Source organism: Procambarus clarkii, chromosome 18 (assembly GCF_040958095.1).
Source record: "Procambarus clarkii isolate CNS0578487 chromosome 18, FALCON_Pclarkii_2.0, whole genome shotgun sequence".
In the NCBI taxonomy this organism is placed as follows: domain Eukaryota; kingdom Metazoa; phylum Arthropoda; class Malacostraca; order Decapoda; family Cambaridae; genus Procambarus; species Procambarus clarkii.
The window spans coordinates 7507081-7526091 of NC_091167.1; the positions used below are offsets into that span (position 1 = coordinate 7507081).

Here is a 19011-nt window from a genome sequence, read left to right on the forward strand (position 1 = left end):
CTCTTATTTAAACTCCAGCATTATGGAATCCGAGGCCTTGCCCTTGACTACATCCGATCCTATCTTAGTGACAGACACCAATATGTAACCATCAATGATACAACTTCTTCCACTCTACCAATTACCGTTGGAGTGCCACAGGGCAGCATCTTAGGACCTCTTCTATTTCTTATATATATAAACGATCTGCCTAATGTCTCTAATATTCTCAAACCTATATTGTTTGCTGACGATACTACCCTTATCTACTCAAACCTCAACCCACATACACTAAATAATGTTGTGAATAATGAATTAAAAAAAGTCCACTTATGGATGTCAACGAACAAACTAACATTAAACATCGAAAAGACTTACTACATCTTATTTGGAAACAAATCATCAAATGCAATTCAGCTACAGATAGACAACATTAACATCAGTAATAAAAATGATGGCAAGTTTCTTGGCCTATTCCTAGACAAGAGACTCAACTTCAGCACCCACATTCAACACATAACTAAGAAAGTCTCTAAGACAGTTGGTATACTCTCCAAAATCAGATATTATGTTCCTAACTCTGCTCTCCTCTCACTATATTATGCACTAATCTACCCCTATCTTAATTATGGTATCTGTGCATGGGGGTCTACCACTGCAAACCACCTTAAGCCCATCATCACACAGCAAAAATCTGCTATCAGAATAATAACTAACTCTGCTTTCAGACAACACTCAGCTCCCTTGTTTAAATCTCTAAACTTGCTAAATATTAACTCCCTCCACACATTCTCTTGTGTCAACTACATTTACAAAACCCTGTTCTTAAATGCAAACCATGCTCTGAAACTCTCCCTGGACAGATGTAATAGGACCCATTATCACCACACCAGAAATAAATATCTCTTTGATATCCCCAGGGTCAAACTTAATCTGTGTAAACACTCTATGCAAATTAAGGGACCTAGTCTATGGAACTCACTCCCTAGTGAATTGAAAAACTGTAAAACTTTTGCCTTATTTAAAAGCAAAACCAAAAAGTACCTAACTTCATCTATTTAGTTTCCTACACTGAGCTTTAATTTGCTCTGTACCTAGTGGTACCCAATCTCCTAATTTTTATGTAATATCAAACAACCTTATCATTGTGTTCATTGCTGTCTTCTTTTATGTGCTAGCCATATGCTGTATTGTGACTACCAATTTTTGTCAACTACCATTCAAGCTGTCATTGCAATCAATCTTATATTGTTTCTGCTGTATTGTGCCTACCAATTTGTTGTCAACTACCATTTTAAGCTGTCATTGCAATCAATCATAGCTACCTATGTGCTTTAATATACTGTACCTATAATTTTCTCTCATCTTTTTTTTTTTTCATTCCATGTAATCTGTTATCATTTTTTTGTCTATAAATTTTGCAAGTATTTACCTCCTTAAAATTTTCTTAGATTAAGGACCTGCCCGAAACGCTGCGCGTGCTAGTGGCTTTACAAGACTGTAATTACCATAATTGTATCCTCACATTCCTTATGTACATTCTTGTATATGCATAAATAAATAAATAAATAAATATCATCAAGTGTAGGATAACGGTGGGCAAGAACATAACGTGGACAATCTAGTCGTCTCCATACACTAATAGGAAGAATTCATTCATCTGGTTCAAGTTCATTACAGGGGGTAATAATGACGCGGGCTGAACCAATGTATCGTTTATTGTGTCCATGTTGACGTATAGAAGAAAATTTACCACTTTTCATTCGACTCAACACTGATCCATAACTCGTTTTAACTTTACTCATATTTACACTAGGATCTGAAATAAGTTTTTTGTAAAACAGCAATGATCGTTGATGATTCATAAGGAAGGCTAAAGGTGGAATTAACCGGTGAATTCCATTCGATAACTTTATATGCACACTATAATTGAGTTCATTAGGATCATTTCTTAATTCAATTTGTGATTGAGTTGTAAGTCGCTCAAATAATATTCTTGGGTTTCTAAAGAGGAATTTATCATGAGTGTTATTATTATCTGCTTTTGATGAGCTATTTCCTTGCCAAATATGATAAAGGTAAATTCTAAATTCAGCATATGAATGTTCATATTTTGTTTGACACGCTTTACATTGCCATCCACCTGTTGTTGGACGAAAAATACGGTTTCTCACTTTAAGATAATGAAAAATAGCATTAGAAAGACCCTGGACTGAATTTGCATTTGGGAATACACTTGATAATAATTCTTCATGGGGTTTGAAAATTAAATGACATTGAGAGCACTTTATAAAACGAGGATAACTATCATTTAAGTTTTTAGTTAAAACTTTATAATTACTTATGTAACGTTTAAATTTATTTCGATCAATACAAATTACACAATTTACAAAGTAACAACTAGGACAGATTGACTGACTAAATGCTATGAAATATTTTAGATCTGTCTTAACCAGTTGGTTTGTTAATTTAGATATTCGTATACACTTACACGATATATTTTCATTTCCAATATTTTGTTTTCCTTTTATGTTGCTTTCAAAATTAGTAGATTTGGATTTAATGTTACAAATATTTAATACAATGTCATCATAAGTTTCTAATGAAATTGTTAAGGGTTTTATTGTACAATATGATTGTTGTTTTTGTCCCAATTGGGAAACTTTTTTACCCATGAAAGCTTTTTCGATATTTAATGATGTATTTTTATATCCCCTAATAGGCATTAACCATTTGTAAGAGGTCATTATAGTGAAAGAGTGTTAGTATTTATGAAAAAATATTTCATCGCGTTCCTATATAAAGTACAGTACCCTTCCTTCTGATATTATTTATTCTCTGACTCCCAAACCTTACAATGGTTAGGAAGAATCCCACTCAAACTAAAGCTTCAGCATCAGTTATGGACATAGCAGCAATTGCTAATCAACCTGAAGTGGTTGAATTAACTAACAAGAAACAATCATGCAAAAGGAAATCACAATCTCCTAAGGCTCTATATCGTAATTTAATGATTATTAATGAAGAACAGGAAGACAAAAAATATTTAATTACATACAATTCAGGTAATAGGAAACTGAAAACCAGGGAAGAAATTATCCAAAAAGTGGATGAAACTTTTCATGTATTTAAAGAAAGTCAAAGAGAAGAAAGTAAATACCACATCATTGCAGGGCATGAAGATAAAAAAAATGGACAAATGCGAAAGTATTTTGATTAAGTTTTATAAAAAAACATTGCCATCACTACAAGTATCAATTCCAAATATACCCATTCCCGAAGTTGTGGTAATGGAACCGGATGAAGGAAAAGGAAAAGAAATTTCGGCTTCAGAGTTATCAGTAGAAGAAGAATCATCGCAAGCACTATTTATATCTCCATCAACATCCACAGCAAAAACAGACGCTGACCTTATCCAAGATCCATTATGTTCATCAGAAAAAGTTGTTTTTAACACCCCTCCATCTTCACCATCACCATCATTTCCTTAGGTACTTAAATTACTGCCACCACCACCACCACCACCACCACAACAACCACCACCAACTCCAACTTTATCCACCCCCCCCCCCAAAAAAAAAAAATGTGGTAATAGAACAGATGATGATGGAAAAGAAGAAAAAGAAGAAGAAGAAGAAGAATTTAAAGCACTATATATCTCATATCATTGTTCCATTTTGATCACCATCATAATTCCCTTAGAAACTTAAAATAGAATATTAAAAAAATTGTATAAACTATATGAATTTTAAAATTATAACTATAACCACCATAATATAATAAAAAAAAATATAACTTATTTTTTTTTCCTAATGTATATATATATATAGCTTACCATTTCATTCACCATAATTTAGTTCAACATGTTGAAGAACAAAATAGACATTGGACAGATTACATCACTATATCAACCTCCTCCAGATGGTTGTTATGCTGGTGTTGTTGTTGATAGTATATTTAAACATAGAAAGCTGGCAATAATGAAGAATATTGAAACTATTTTAAAAAGTCTTAATTATCAGCTTCTCTATTTACCATCAAAAAGTAATGAGAATAATGGCACTTATGATGATTTATTAGAGATGTTAGAGATACTTCCACCCAAACTACCAATATATACCAATTCCTTTCTTGTTATTTATGTGACGCATGGTAATGCAAATGGATACAATGAAGACAAAGAGTTACTAAATGTCCCTCATTATAATAGTTCACCTCTAAATATCAGGCGGCTAGTCGAACAATTTGAAAATGAAATTAACCGGCCCAGTCTTCAAAAAACATATATATTTATTGTGGTTACTGACAACAGTAGCAGCAAAAAAGACTCTTCAGAATCCTCTTCCTTTGTATCTTTTTATACAAAAGCTAACACTAATGTAATGTATGTTAGAACAGAGACATCAACCACATCTTGTTTAGACAAAATACTCCTAATGAATGCTGACCTAAGATCTATTGTATCAATTATTTTAGGGGAATTAAATTCTCTGTAACACTGTTATGAATATGAGAATATATATCGTTGGGAGTTGAATTTTCCAACTGGCATAAATTATCAGACAGCTTACTGGGACGAATATTAATGTAATAATGTTGTCGACATTGTGGACATGGAACAATAATGGGCAACAGGCTAGGATAGCTATTTATAACATATGCTATGTTGGAATCTTTTCTAAACCGATCATCTTTCTGGCTATATTTGGCCAGTGTGTGGAATATTCGCCAATAAAATGGGCTCCAAAATTTTGTACCCATACGCTGAGGCAAAGGATATGTTTTTGTGGTAGCTGTCGTATAATGCAATGAACCGGGTGGAAATTTAGATGTGGCTGTTGAAATGAAAGATAATTCGCCTTCAACAAGAGGTACTGCCCCATCAGCTTCTAGTTTATTCAGGAGATCTACCAAATTTGAAACTCCATTAATGCGAAAGTTTGTCTGAAAAAGTTGTTGTAAATTTTTTAAGCGACTGATATCATTTGTTATATAGGTTTCTAAAGCAAAGAATGAAGGCTTAATTTTATATTTATTATTATTCTTAATGTTACTGGTAATAATAGACTGGGCCTCGAATAAGAAAATATTATGAAGTTCCTTGGGACTTTTTAGTTGGATACAATTATTATCTCTGTCATCATCACCATCTTCATCATCTACATAAACCACCATATTGACGACTGTTTGAAGTGTATATAAAAAGGATGAAATTAAGATATTATTGGCGGACTGAATAGTTGATGAGTTGGTTTGAAAAGAAGGGATTAGAGCTTGAATGTAATAATCTAAGATTATTGAAAACGTATATAATATAAATGTTGGTAAACATAAAATGGCTGGAAATTTTACGTTCCTTTTATTATCAAAAAACAGTTTATAATTGAAAAGACCGATCCTAGCTAGACCAAGCCGCCAGTGACAGATGACTAACTCCTAGGTACCTAATTACTACTAGGAATCAGGGTGAAAGAAACTCTGCCTAATGTTTCTCGCGGGCGCCCGGGATTTCAATCCATTGTGCTGTCAACTCAGCTGCGCGGAACAATTTTATTTCTTTAATTTAGATATGAGGTGGAGTATTTTGAATTTTTTTTTTTTTTTATGATTTATCCTAAATAAAAAACAATATGCAATGACTGTATTTTTAATAATAATATTATTCTTTATAACAGTTATAATAATTATTTTTATGTAAAAGAGGAGAAAGAGGAAGAGACGAAGGAATAGATGCAGCAGGTGGAAGTGTAAGTGGCAGTGAAGGAGGAGGAGGAGGTGAAGGAACAGATGCAGGTGGTAGAGGAAGTGAAGGAGGAGGAGGTGAAGGAACAGATACAAGTGGTAGAGGAAGTGAAGGAGGAGGAGGAGGTGGCGGCAAAGGAACAGATGCAGATGGAAGAGGAAGTGAAGGAGGAGGAGGAGGTGGCGGCAAAGGAACAGATGCAGATGGAAGAGGAAGTGAAGGAGGAGGAGGAGGAACAGATGCAGGTGAAGGAGGAGGAGGAGGTGAAGGAACAGATGCAGTTGATAGAGGAAGTGAAGGAGGAGGAGGAGGCAAAGGAATAGATGCAGGTGGTAGAGGAAGTGAAGGAGGAGGCAAAGAAATTCCTCAAGGCCTATTACAATCTTCTTCAATTAGTCAAATAGAAAATTCTGTGCCTCAGGAACTGGTATAATTTTCTATGACTCAAACAGGGAAACAATACAACATCAGGAAATCAATTTTAGAATCACTATTCTTCCCTTTTATTGAGGAAGATATAAGAACAAAATCAGGTTTTTTCATTGTTCCTACATTACCATTATCATATAATCTTAGGAATAAATTAGAAATTGAAAATACCATAGTAAAACCTTTTAATACCTATCTTATTAATTATAATAATGCTTACAAATATTGGCATAATAGTGAATCTTTTCACATAAATAAAATATTGCAAAATTGTGTATATGATAAAGGATATTATTCCAAAAACCCAATTGTTTTAATATTTCCATGGAATATTTCAGATAGTGTTGACGTTACTGATTTGAGTGAAATACGAGATGTCCAGTTAAATAATCATATAGAATCAATACGAGTAAGATCACAAAATGAATCCAAACCAATTTACATGAATAGACTCTGGATATCATGTACCCATGCAGCCAGTCAAGATTTATTTATACAGGGATTTTCAAAATATGATTTCCCAATGGAAGAAGATTCATTACCGCCATTTGTGGTAATTAAACTTGAACTTCAAGAAGGTAACAATGAAGTGGAATTTAAAATTGAGACTAGGAACATTATATTTAAAAATATTAAATTGAACATTAAGGTAGAGGGGTCTGAAGATATGGATATGGTAGAAGAGGTGGAGGAAAAAAAAGGAGAAACTGGAGAAGGAACCACCATTTTCATATAATCCCAATAGACCATTATATACTACTACAGTTCGTTCTCTTCTTTCATTCCTTCAAAAATATCAATTATCCTCCTCTCTTTTTAATGATGGTAAATTATCATATTATTTTTTAATAAACTTGAATCAAATTCAAATTTCTATAAAGGGTATAATACAAAAAATCTAATTATATTAATATTTCTGTGGAATATTAATAATTTCATACCTGACACTTATAAAAATATAAACAAGGTAGGTGATACTAAATTAAAGAATCATATTGAAGCACAACAAATAATAGAACAAAATGAAGGAAGGCAGTCATGTACCTATGTTAAATGTCAGGATGAGATGAGATTATTGAACCTCTTCCCCTACCCCTGGTAACCCCAAAATACTATTTGAAGTACCCCACCCCATTCCCTTTCTTCCTCCCAAAAATGTATCATGTATAACATAGGCGATTTTTTTTTTTTTTTTTTTGGCTGGAACCAAGTACATTATCAAATAAAATTTCAGTATATTATAAAAAAATAGATACAATTATGTCAAATCAAAATCCAGTTTTAAGTGATACAGAAGAGATGGAGGAAGATGATTCGGATACTTCACTGGAACTGGAAGAAATGAATTACCCCTCAACTTCAACTTCTACTCCAAAGACAAAAAAATCAAAGCTAAATCGAACCAGCACGACGCAGGATGATGATGATTCACTGGAAGATTTTACAACTTCAACTCCCCAAAAATCAAAGTCAAACCGAACCAACACCCGTCAACGAACACAGGGAACCTCACCAGGCCCAGACACCAGAAGGAGATCATCTTCGGATATTGGATATAACAAACGTATATTATTTCCATTTAAATATTCTATGACGATGAATGATGTGGTAAAAGAGTGTAAATATAAGGTAATAGTATCTGAAAATATAAATCACATTACATTTAACAAGAAATTCTTCACATTTGTAAATTGTAAAACTTTACCATTAAGATTGTTAATTCACCAGTATATTACATTATCAATGAATAGTATTATAAATACCAATTATGAACCCAGATCCCGTGGTTCATGTTATCAAGCTGATGGCTCCTATCTTTTTCCCACGTCGTTTTGTGGAGATTTGCTCATTATCCGAAAAATATATAACTGTTGGCCTGGGAGGAATCGGTAGAAATCTTAAATGGAAGATAAATCCAGCTCATGTTTCAGATAATGGTATTCTTTCAAATTATTGTGCACAATATATTGAAAAAATTAATAAATCAGCTTCTAGAAACAGTGAAAATAAAAATATATTCATTTATATAAAATTACTAACTAATTTATGGACATTTTTAACTGTACAAAAAGATAATGAGTGGCAAAATGCTCTTAGAAATAATCTTATTGATGAAATTGGAAAATTAAGTAAAATAATGAAAGCAACATGTAAAAATATTTATAAAGTAGGTTTTTGTGTTAAAAAATCTCCAATATATATACACCAGAAAATTTTCCCAAATATTTAGATGAAGTAAGAAATATGAAACACTTAAATTGTAATGTTAGTAAAATGTCTAAGGAAGAAGCGATAGAACTTCATTTTTCCCTATTACAAAAATTTAATGATATTATAAAAACTGATACTCATATGTATGAAATTCAATATTATCTGGCATATATACCACCAAATCATTGGAAGGAGTCTCAAAATGAAAGTAATGAAGTTAAGGGAGAACAAGTTTTTTATAACAATTTAAACCAGTTAAACTTTAATCCATATACATGCAAAATATCTATTATGTAAATCCCGTTTTCATTTAATCAATTTCATCACATCCACCTATAATTGTTGGGATATAAGTAGAGGTAGTAGATATTGGAAAATTAGTTTACATATTATTTTGATTGTGGGGTGCTTTTTTTTATTGTAATAAAAAATAATAAGCATAATGACTACATCACTGAAATATATATACCAAATTAATAATAATTCTTCAGAAAATAATTTGTTAACTTTGATATTCAACCAAAATAATACTTATATTGATGATTTATATCCAGGTTTATCGGAATCATCTTGTAGGTTAGCTCTCAATCGATTAATTTATATAATGTACTCAATAACAAAAAATATAGATGAGGTTAGTATTAGTAATCATCAAGTTCAATTTTGGAGTGAGCACAATTCTGAAATTTTCATCCAACAAATATATTACATCGCTGGTTTAACTACTAAACCAGCCTCAAATTTAATTAGTTATCATACAATTAAATATGATCCAGAAATGTTTATTAAAATATTAAAACAAAAGGCGCCTCAATCTTACAAATTACTACAACGTTTGGATTCGAAATTAATTTACTTTTCTCTTCTTACAAATTTATGGCATACTCTTCTCATGCAAAAAACACAAGACATTAATATAATAAAGAACAGTATTATACATCATCTTATAAATAATTGTTTTTATAATGAGGACCAACCAATAATTGAATCTGGAATACTTGACATATACACACCTTTTTACAGTCCTATGCATATCAGTAAATTAATTAACAGAGTCATTGAACCTTACCATAAAAATACAAATAATATACATATTATAGAAACTAAAGATCTTACTCATTTACATTATGAGCTTGTGATATCTTTACATAAAAAAACAGATATTGTATCTAATAAAATAACAGCAATGGTAGCTTACTTACCTAATAAATATAAAAATAATCATAACCTAATAAGATCTTTTCCCTATAAATTAATCAAAGATAATCCTTCAGATATATTAAAGAATATTTTAACTAATTATAAATATTTCTATACAAAAAATAGAGAAATAATGTTGACGAAAAACAATAAAATTCTGAACAAAAAAAGTAGAAATAGAAGGAGTAAAAGTAGAAGTAAAAGTAGTAAAAGTAAAAGTAGTAGAAGTAAAAGTAGTAAAAATAAAAGTAGAAGTAGGAGTAGAATTAGAAGTAAAAGTAAAAGTAAAAGTAGAAGTACTAGTGGAAGTAGAAGTAAAAGTAGTAAAAATATAAATATAAATAAAAGTAGAAGCAAAAAAAGTAGTATAACAAGCAATAAAAATCGTGGAAATATATATATGAAAAAAAATACGTCAAAATAGTAGTAGTAGTAGTAGCAGTAGTACTAGTAGTGGTAGTAGTAGTAGGAATAATAGTCCAACAAATTCGAGTTCAAGGTCATATCAACCTAAAAAGAACAAAAGAGATCAAATTTTAAATAATAGAGTGAGTAAAAAAAACCAAAGCAGAAGCCCTCTTAAAACTATTTATTTTATACCCAAAAAAAAAAATTACTAAAAAAGGATTGAAAAGTATATTAAAAAGTAGAAGATGGGATAACAACATTAATTATTTGAAATACAAAAATTAAATATTTTCGTATAATTTTCCATACCACTTATAAGAAATATTAATTTGGAATACAAAACATATATATAATAATAAAGATCTTTTTCAAATTTAAATAATTTTAAAATAATGTGTTTCATAACTATAAGATGATGATAAGATTTTTCAGTCATAATTATAGAAGTTTCATTATCATGTTTATTTTTATTTTGAATATGTGAAAATACTTCTTCATCACTCGATGCAAGTTGAACAGGAATCCTATTATGTTTAATTAGATACACAAGAAATCTAAATTGATTATGTTCATAAATATTACTAGTTATAATTTGTATTTTTTTTTTTATTCAATCATGTTTTCCAGTTCAATAGTAATATTATAACATAATATTCTAGTTTGATCAAATAAGTAATAAGTTAACTTTAATTGGTACATTTTTAACTCTTCTAATTTATTGAGATATCCTTTATAATCATAAGAGTTATGTTCAACATTCATATTTTTTATTATTATAAAATTATATATTATTATTTAAAAAAATATATATATATATAAAAATAAACAAATTACCAAAATGCAAATATTTGTAAAAACTTTATCTGGAAAATCAATAACAGTAGATGTGGAGTCTAATGAATCTATTCAAAGTGTAAAAAACAAAATTCAAGATAAAGAAGGTATACCACCAGATCAACAGAGGTTGATATTTTCCGGGAAACAGTTAGATGATCAACACACTATAAGTGATTATAATATTCAAAAGGATTCAACCCTCCACTTGGTATTAAGATTACGAGGAGGATGATAATCAATCATTAAAATTCCCTCTAATGTTTTTTATTTTAAAAGGGCCACATACATGGCTTTCAAATTTTCCTCATAATATTTGAAAATGACATGCCGCTTAATTTTGTAAGTTAAGGAAACCAAACCAGATTCTGGAGTCCACGGAAATTGACAGAGATATACTGCTGAAGGTAGATGACAAATTCCATATTTCCTACCATAAGCCCTAATCTCGTTTAAAATGGTTTTAATTATACAGGAATGTCGACAAAGTACCCTTACATCTGACGAATGAATATTTAAATGGGTACTCATCTTTATAATCATAGGAGGCGATGGCACAATTAAAGCTAAGATTATATTAGAATTTGGATAAACATAAACACATACATTATCAATTAGAGGGTGAGTCTTTAGGTGAGATTCGATCTCTCCTAAACTTACATATTCGCCATTCTTTAATCTCTGGAAATTTATTTTACGATCAATTATGCGTAACATTCCGGATTCACAATTGATCTCCCCAATCTCCCCAATGTCACTCAATTGAATGGGCACCTTAATACTATTAGAATTACAATGGGTTTATCTCGTATGGGCGACCTTGACCCATACCATTGTCTTGGTGCCAGTTCTACAGCTATTGTGAGACGTTACCTTATAAATTTACTTAATTCAATTTATACGGCTCCTATTGACGAACATCTCATTAATAAGGTAAACTGTTATTCACAATCTCAATGGGAAATAGGTCGTATTCTTCCACAAAATCGATACGCTAGACATTCCATCGAACAAAAGGATCATTTGGATACAGGTAGAAAAAACACTTACAAAGGCGCTGAAGTTCTTGAACCGAAAATTGGAGTACATATAGCTTCTAATACTCATTTAATATTTGTTTTTGATTTTTGTTCATTATATCCTAGTTTAATTATTGACTATAATTTAAATCGAGGGTTCGTGACTCGAATTTCACGTTGTCAACTCCCAGAAGTTGATGAAAATTTATTTCATATACTTATTATGGATGAAGATCCTTATTTTGCTTATGTGAGTGTTAAAGTCCAAGAAGGAAAACCATACACTCAATCACCATTACATCAGATATGTGAAAAATTAGTAAATGAACGAGGTATTATGAAAAAATTAGGAATGACCACTCAAGCTAACGCTCTTAAGATTATGGTAAATTCTATTTATGGGGCAATGGCGGCCATTAAACTACTCACAGATGAACTGGTCCCATGCATGGTTACTGGTTATGGTCGGTATCATCTTAATCGGGCTCAACATTTTTATACTAAAGACGAAAATGGAATTGGAGCGACAGTTTTATATGGCGACACTGATTCATTATTTCTGAAGGTATCTCGTTCAGCAGGAACTGGAGATGAATTGGCTAATTGTTATAATACTAATCTCAGACAAGATATACCTTCTACATGTTATCTCAAACTAGCTTTCGAAAATGCATTTGGTGTTCTAGTGCTAATAAAAAAAAACATTATATGGCTATACAAGAAAGACAAGTTTGCAATAAATGTAAAATCAGTGGTTATAAAAAAACGTATCAACCTTAGTAATCATCATGACTTAACAAATTTATTGCAACATGTTCTTATGATTTTACGGGACAATGACCCAGCTCACATTTTTAAGAATATTAGAAATGAAGTAACACAATGGTTTAATCAAATAATAAATCAAAATGATGATGAGATCAACCACCAGCGCTTTTTGAGTACCATTAAAATTCGACCTCTTCATATGTATAAATCAACTAGTTGCATTCATTATTGCTTGGGAACTAAAATTGAGCAACTTCATCCAGGAACAATAACAGCAGAAGGTGGTACTCATATTTCATACTATACAATGGTACCATTAGTACCAAGGGCTTTAACTTTACCCAAGAGTGTGTGTCTATGTCCAGCTATTACATATAGACCCCAAATACAAATAATTAATCGTTTAATGGGATTAATTTCTGATATAGGCCAAACTGTTAATGCCCTTATCCAGATTGCTGATTCAGAAAATGCGTCTCAATATAGTATAGAAAAGTTAAGCTTGGATTATCTAAAAAATGAAAGATATCAGCTCTATGAAAAAAATGTTGCACATGGTTATAGAGTTTGTAATCTGAGTGCCTGTGAGCTTTTGTTAAATATTCCTTGCATTGAAATAACTTCAATATGGCCCTCATTTCATTATGAGTGTTTAGAAAATTCAAAAAGAATAAGAAAAAAAATTCTGAATGTAATTTTATTTTACGTACAACTTTTCATTATGATAAGACCAAAAGAAAATTGTGGGTGACTCTAGATTCTGATTCTCAATGTCGAAAATTTAGCAATTTAAAAAATATATCACATTTTCTTTCTGGTAATGTAAGCAAACTGACACATTTGGTACCAACGATCTCAATGGTGAATAGTAGCAATATTAATAATACAGACATTTTATTCTCATTAAATTCTAACTGTTTCGAAGAGATGTTAGCCTTTTTTTATTTTTGTTTATAGTTTGGAGTGTGATATGTATGATATAATTATGGAAAATGAACAAAATAAGAGAGATAATGATGATGATATATATATATATATATATATATATATATATATATATATATATATATATATATATATATATATATATATATATATATATATATACATATATATATATATATATATATATATATATATATATATATATATATATATATATATATATATATATATATATATATGTGTGTGTGTATATCACGAAAATAAACACGTGATTAAAAATGTGACAATGTCAGATCAGGGAGGAAAAATGAAACAGGAATTTCCTTAAGTACTTTCGTATATTAATGCATCTTCAGAAGGAGTGATCACTCCTTCTGAGTGATCATCTTCAGAAGGAGTGATCAATACATCTTCACTCCTTCTGAAGATGTATTAATATACGAAAGTACTTAAGGAAATTCCTGTTTCATTTTGCCTCCGTGGTCTGACAGTGTCATATATATATATATATATATATATATATATATATATATATATATATATATATATATATATATATATATATATATATATATATATATATATATATATATATATATATATATATACATATGTATATATATAAATATATATATATATATATATATATATATATATATATTTTATTTTTTTAAAGTCAGTCAGTATATAATTAGGATATCAAAAGCCCATAACTCATTATATCATTTGGACTCTTTCATACAATGAATACCTCAGGATATTATGGTCAATATTTACCTTCTCCTACCTATCCACCAGCAGCAACAACACAACTACAGCAACAACAAACAATAATTCAGGCAAAAAATGCAACCTCAATATATCACCAACCAACGACTACAGATGGAATTAATCAATCTCACCCCCCTGAGATGAGATGAAACTACTCTCCCCTCAACTTCAAATTGAAGAAAAGTATTATAGCACCCTCAACTTCATCAACGAAGATGAAGAGGTTATGGAAATTATTGCAGAAATGCTGAACAAAGCTTCAAGTTCGAATTATTATATACTTCCCAATGAGCCACCCAATATTCACAAAAAATTGATAACCATCGAAAATTTAAGAGAGTTGAATAAAAACAATATTTTAGAGAAATTAACTAAATTTAAAGAACAATATGAAAAAATCGGTAGTTCTGTATTTGAAGAAAAAATCAAGGCAAATAACCAAAACAACATGAAATATTATAGAATTAACAATGATTATTTAACTAGCTTAACCGTTAAGTTGTTGGAGGTTTAAATGTTTTATTGTTTCGGGAGGAACAAAATTTGCCTTAGTACCTAATAAGATTGGAAATATTGAATTCGGTGAAGATATTCAGAAAATATTTGAAGAAAATCTAATCCAACCAATAGCTGAGGCATTAAAAATTGATAAACCTTCCCAGGGTAAAATCTGGAGTGCGTCAATGTATATAGATGGTCATAAAGATAAACAATGTTCTTTAAAATGTAATGAAATACTTATACAAAAACAGCCACAATTTCAGAACGAGTGTTTGTGTCAACGTATAAATTTAGGTGTTCAATTTTGTCCTTTTGTGGCCAACCCTAAAGAAGATGAAGTTTACATGAGTTCGCCGCTAGGAAATGTTTACATCAAAAATTCTAAAATATATGGGATTGGTCGTAACCGAATCCCTTACTCAAGTGAAACCTTTGTTGAAATTAGAGAATCCCCGTGTCCTGTTAATGCTTTAATTTCATTTGGTTTATCTGAAATTGGAGTTTTTAACAACAAAATAATTGTGTATCTACGTAATTTAGATTCTGTTTTTTATTCAGATGTCCCAGCTAACAATATCCGAAATCAAGCCTCTGATGCAATTAAACAAATTCTTTTAACTAATAGTAGCATTAGGAAGAAACTAATGCCCAAATATAAAGATATTATTTCTAAAGTAATAGATGAAGTTCAGGCAGAAGAACCTGTATGTAATGGAAGTGTCACAGCAGAAGAACCACCATTCAAACGAATAAAAATTGAGAAAAACGTTAATGAGGACGTTTTTAAAGCGGCAGAGAAGTGTAATTTGGATGTGGAAAATAGTAAAATAGTAGCTCCTTTAGTCGGAGAATTAAATGAAGAGGAGAATTGTATTAATTATGAAAATCAAGAGGAAGCAGCATTAAATTTCCTTAATATGTTCTAATAAGAAATTATACATTAAAAATGATAATGTAAAACTAAAAATTATTAAAAGAAATTAATAGATTTTTGTATTATTCCAATATGCTATATTTTTTTTTTAACAAAACTAAATTCTATTGTTTTTTTATTTTAGTAAATCACCATTTGTAAGGAAATTTGCCTAAAAATTTTGCGAAATTCTTCTGAAATTTGTAGGTAAATCTCATACTGGGAGCAAACAAAATTTTGTATTAAAAGATAGTTGAGTGCTTTCGGCACCCACACCATGGAGAGAGAAGATAAAAAAAGATCCTCCGGCTCCTTTTCTTTACAGTGGCACGCTACCTTCCGGAGAGAGCAGACGTGTGTGTGTGTGTCTCTCTCTCACACAGGCTAGTGCTGTTAATGGGGTTTGCGCCTGCTACCTTGGCAATGTCTTGTGCTCGATTTTCCTAGTGGGCCATATAAATATAGTAAATCACAGCAAATTTATTTCATTTCTTCTGTGAATCTTGATCGATTCACATATCAACCTTTTCCTGACACTAAATGAAAATGAATGAACTCATATTAATAGTTGGATTTACCAAAAGTTGTATGTGGTCCCAAAAGAAAAACACAACTACACCAATTACATCTTCCCACTTAATTGTAACGGATGAAAATGAGAAAAATCAACAGCCCCTCTAACATCATGGGAAAATGATACAGTGATGGAAACATCTACATTTGTCTCACTAATGATAACTTCAGAAAATGAGAGAGCAGCTTACAACACAACAACAACTAAAAAGAAAAAGATAACTAAACCTCTTATTAGCAACTCACATTCTTCATCATCAACAGCAGCAACAACAACAACAACAGCCAAACCAAGACTGGTAGTAATATCAGCAGAAAATGATACTGATGAGGAGACAGCATCCACCCCTCAAGAAAGCCCGTCAACTTCAGATGAGGAGATAGAAACTACTCCGCCCTTAACAACAACAACAACCAATGATACTGATTCTGAAGAAAGCCAGGCAACAACATCATCAGAAAATTATTATAACTGTGAGGAGACTGGGCGAGGTGAAGGTCAGGGATGTCCGCTCTGTCGGGCCAGCTGTCCTGAACCGAGCTCGGACCGGCGTATCTGTCCCTTCGGTAGACGCTAGGCTGCGTGGGCGTGTTCTCGAGCGGCGCGGCGTGCCCACAACAACAACAACAACAACAACAACCAATGATACTGATGAGGAGACAGCATCTACCCCTCAAGAAAGCCAGACAACAACATCATCAGAAAATTATTATACAGTTGAGGAGACAGAAACTACTCCTCCCTCGACAACAACAACAACAACAACCAATGATACTGATGAGGAGACAGCATCTACCCCTCAAGAAAGCCAGGCAACAACATCATCAGAAAATTATTATACAGATGAGGAGATAGAAACTACTCCTCCCTCGACAACAACAACAACAACAACAAATGATATTGATTCTGAAGAAAGCCAGGCAACAACATCATCAGAAAATTATTATAACTATGAGGAGACAGAAACTACTCCTCCCTCAGCAACAACAACAACAACAACCAATGATACTGATGAGGAGACAACAACAACAACAACAACAACAACCAATGATACTGATGAGGAGACAACATCTACCCCTCAAGAAAGCCAGGCAACAACATCATCAGAAAATTATTATACAGATGAGGAGACAGAAACTACTCCTCCCTCGACAACAACAACAACAACAACAACCACCAATGATATTGATTCTGAAGAAAGGCAGGCAGAAACTACTCCTCCGTCAACAACAACAACAACAACCAATGATACTGATTCTGAAGAAAGCCAGGTAACAACATCATTAGAAAATTATTATAACTATGAGGAGACAGAAACTACTCCTCCTTCAGCAACAACAACAACAACAACCAATGATATTGATTCTGAAGAAAGCCAGGCAACAACATCATCAGAAAATTATTATAACTATGAGGAGATAGAAACTACTCCTCCTCCTTCTGTTCCTCCTCCTCATGATACTATCACAACTAAAAAGGCAGATGAGGAGACAGAAACTACTCCTCCCTTAACATCAACAACAACAACAACAACCAATGATACTGATGAGGAGAGAGCATCTACCCCTCAAGAAAGCCCGTCAATTTCATCATCATCATCAGTTTCTACTATTTTTACCCCTGTAAATTTAGCGACAACAGAAGAAAGCCAGGCAACAACATCATCAGAAAGACCGGCCACGGCCACAACACCACCACCATGGGAAAATGATACAATGACGAAAACATCTACAGTTGTCTCAACAGAAGAAACAATAATTATTAAGGCAACTACCCCATTAACGACCGAAGAAAGCCAGTCAACTTTAGAAACAACAGAAGAAACTCCTAAAGAAGAAACCACTGACTCAACAACACCAAATGACACACAAGAAACAATCAATATCAATTCGACTGTTCTTATTATTATTATTATAATTCCTATTTCTTTGATAAGTTTAGTAGTACTTTTCATTTGGATTTATAATAACTTCTCGTCTTATACATTAAATGAAGATATAGAATTAAACCACTCTAATCAGGTTAAAACGAAATATGATTTAATAAAAACAATGTTTTTCTAATCAATTTCTTGCTCAATAATTTCTGTCTTAATGCATTTATTGAATGATTAAAAGCAAAATAAATATTTGATCATTTATTATTCCAGTTTTTTTTTTGTGCACACACACACACACACACACCGGTCTGGTATTCTATTTACAATATTAACATTTAAATTTATCCAATAAGAAGGTTAATTTGTTTTTTAAAGTTTCGAGGCCTATTAGCATAATATTTTCAGGCTTTAATGCACCTGAACTTTCAATATTGAAATAAAATTGTTTCCGTTTATTACAATCTTCCAGAAAATAAGAAGTGTTGTTACAGCAATCAAAATCTATATTAATTGTCGGATTAATCCCCTTGATAGCATATGCTTTTAAGCATAATTCTTGTCCATTATTAAGTTTAACCAAAGGAATTGGGATTTCTTTATGAAAAGATGGCATTATATCAGATGTTGTTATGAGGTATTGTTTGTCTTCACAACATTTAACATCCAAAAGAAATTCTACTGCACATTTCGTACAAAAGTTAATACATTGACATTTCCATGGAATCTTTAATTTATTAATGAATTCATCTGAAGGTATTGGAATTAGACCTAGATGATGAATAATGAACTCATCACTTAATATAGTAGTATTTTTTTTAATTTGAACCCAATCAATGG

The 19011-nt window shown here is 31.4% G+C and overlaps 1 protein-coding gene across 1 annotated transcript in view; it reads left to right on the top strand.

Annotated features, from left to right (window-relative positions):
• Positions 1 to 2836: 2836 nt before the first annotated feature.
• LOC138365922 (mucin-22-like) overlaps positions 2837 to 19011 on the top strand; it is a 52546-nt gene continuing 36371 nt past the window's right edge. The window contains exons 1-8 of the mRNA XM_069326635.1: positions 2837 to 3044; positions 3901 to 4063; positions 5681 to 5799; positions 7431 to 7780; positions 13046 to 13175; positions 15367 to 15678; positions 16394 to 16792; positions 17418 to 18093. Of these exons, the coding sequence (XP_069182736.1) occupies positions 2837 to 3044; positions 3901 to 4063; positions 5681 to 5799; positions 7431 to 7780; positions 13046 to 13175; positions 15367 to 15678; positions 16394 to 16792; positions 17418 to 18093 (2357 nt within the window). The remainder of the gene's footprint in view (positions 3045 to 3900; positions 4064 to 5680; positions 5800 to 7430; positions 7781 to 13045; positions 13176 to 15366; positions 15679 to 16393; positions 16793 to 17417; positions 18094 to 19011) is intronic.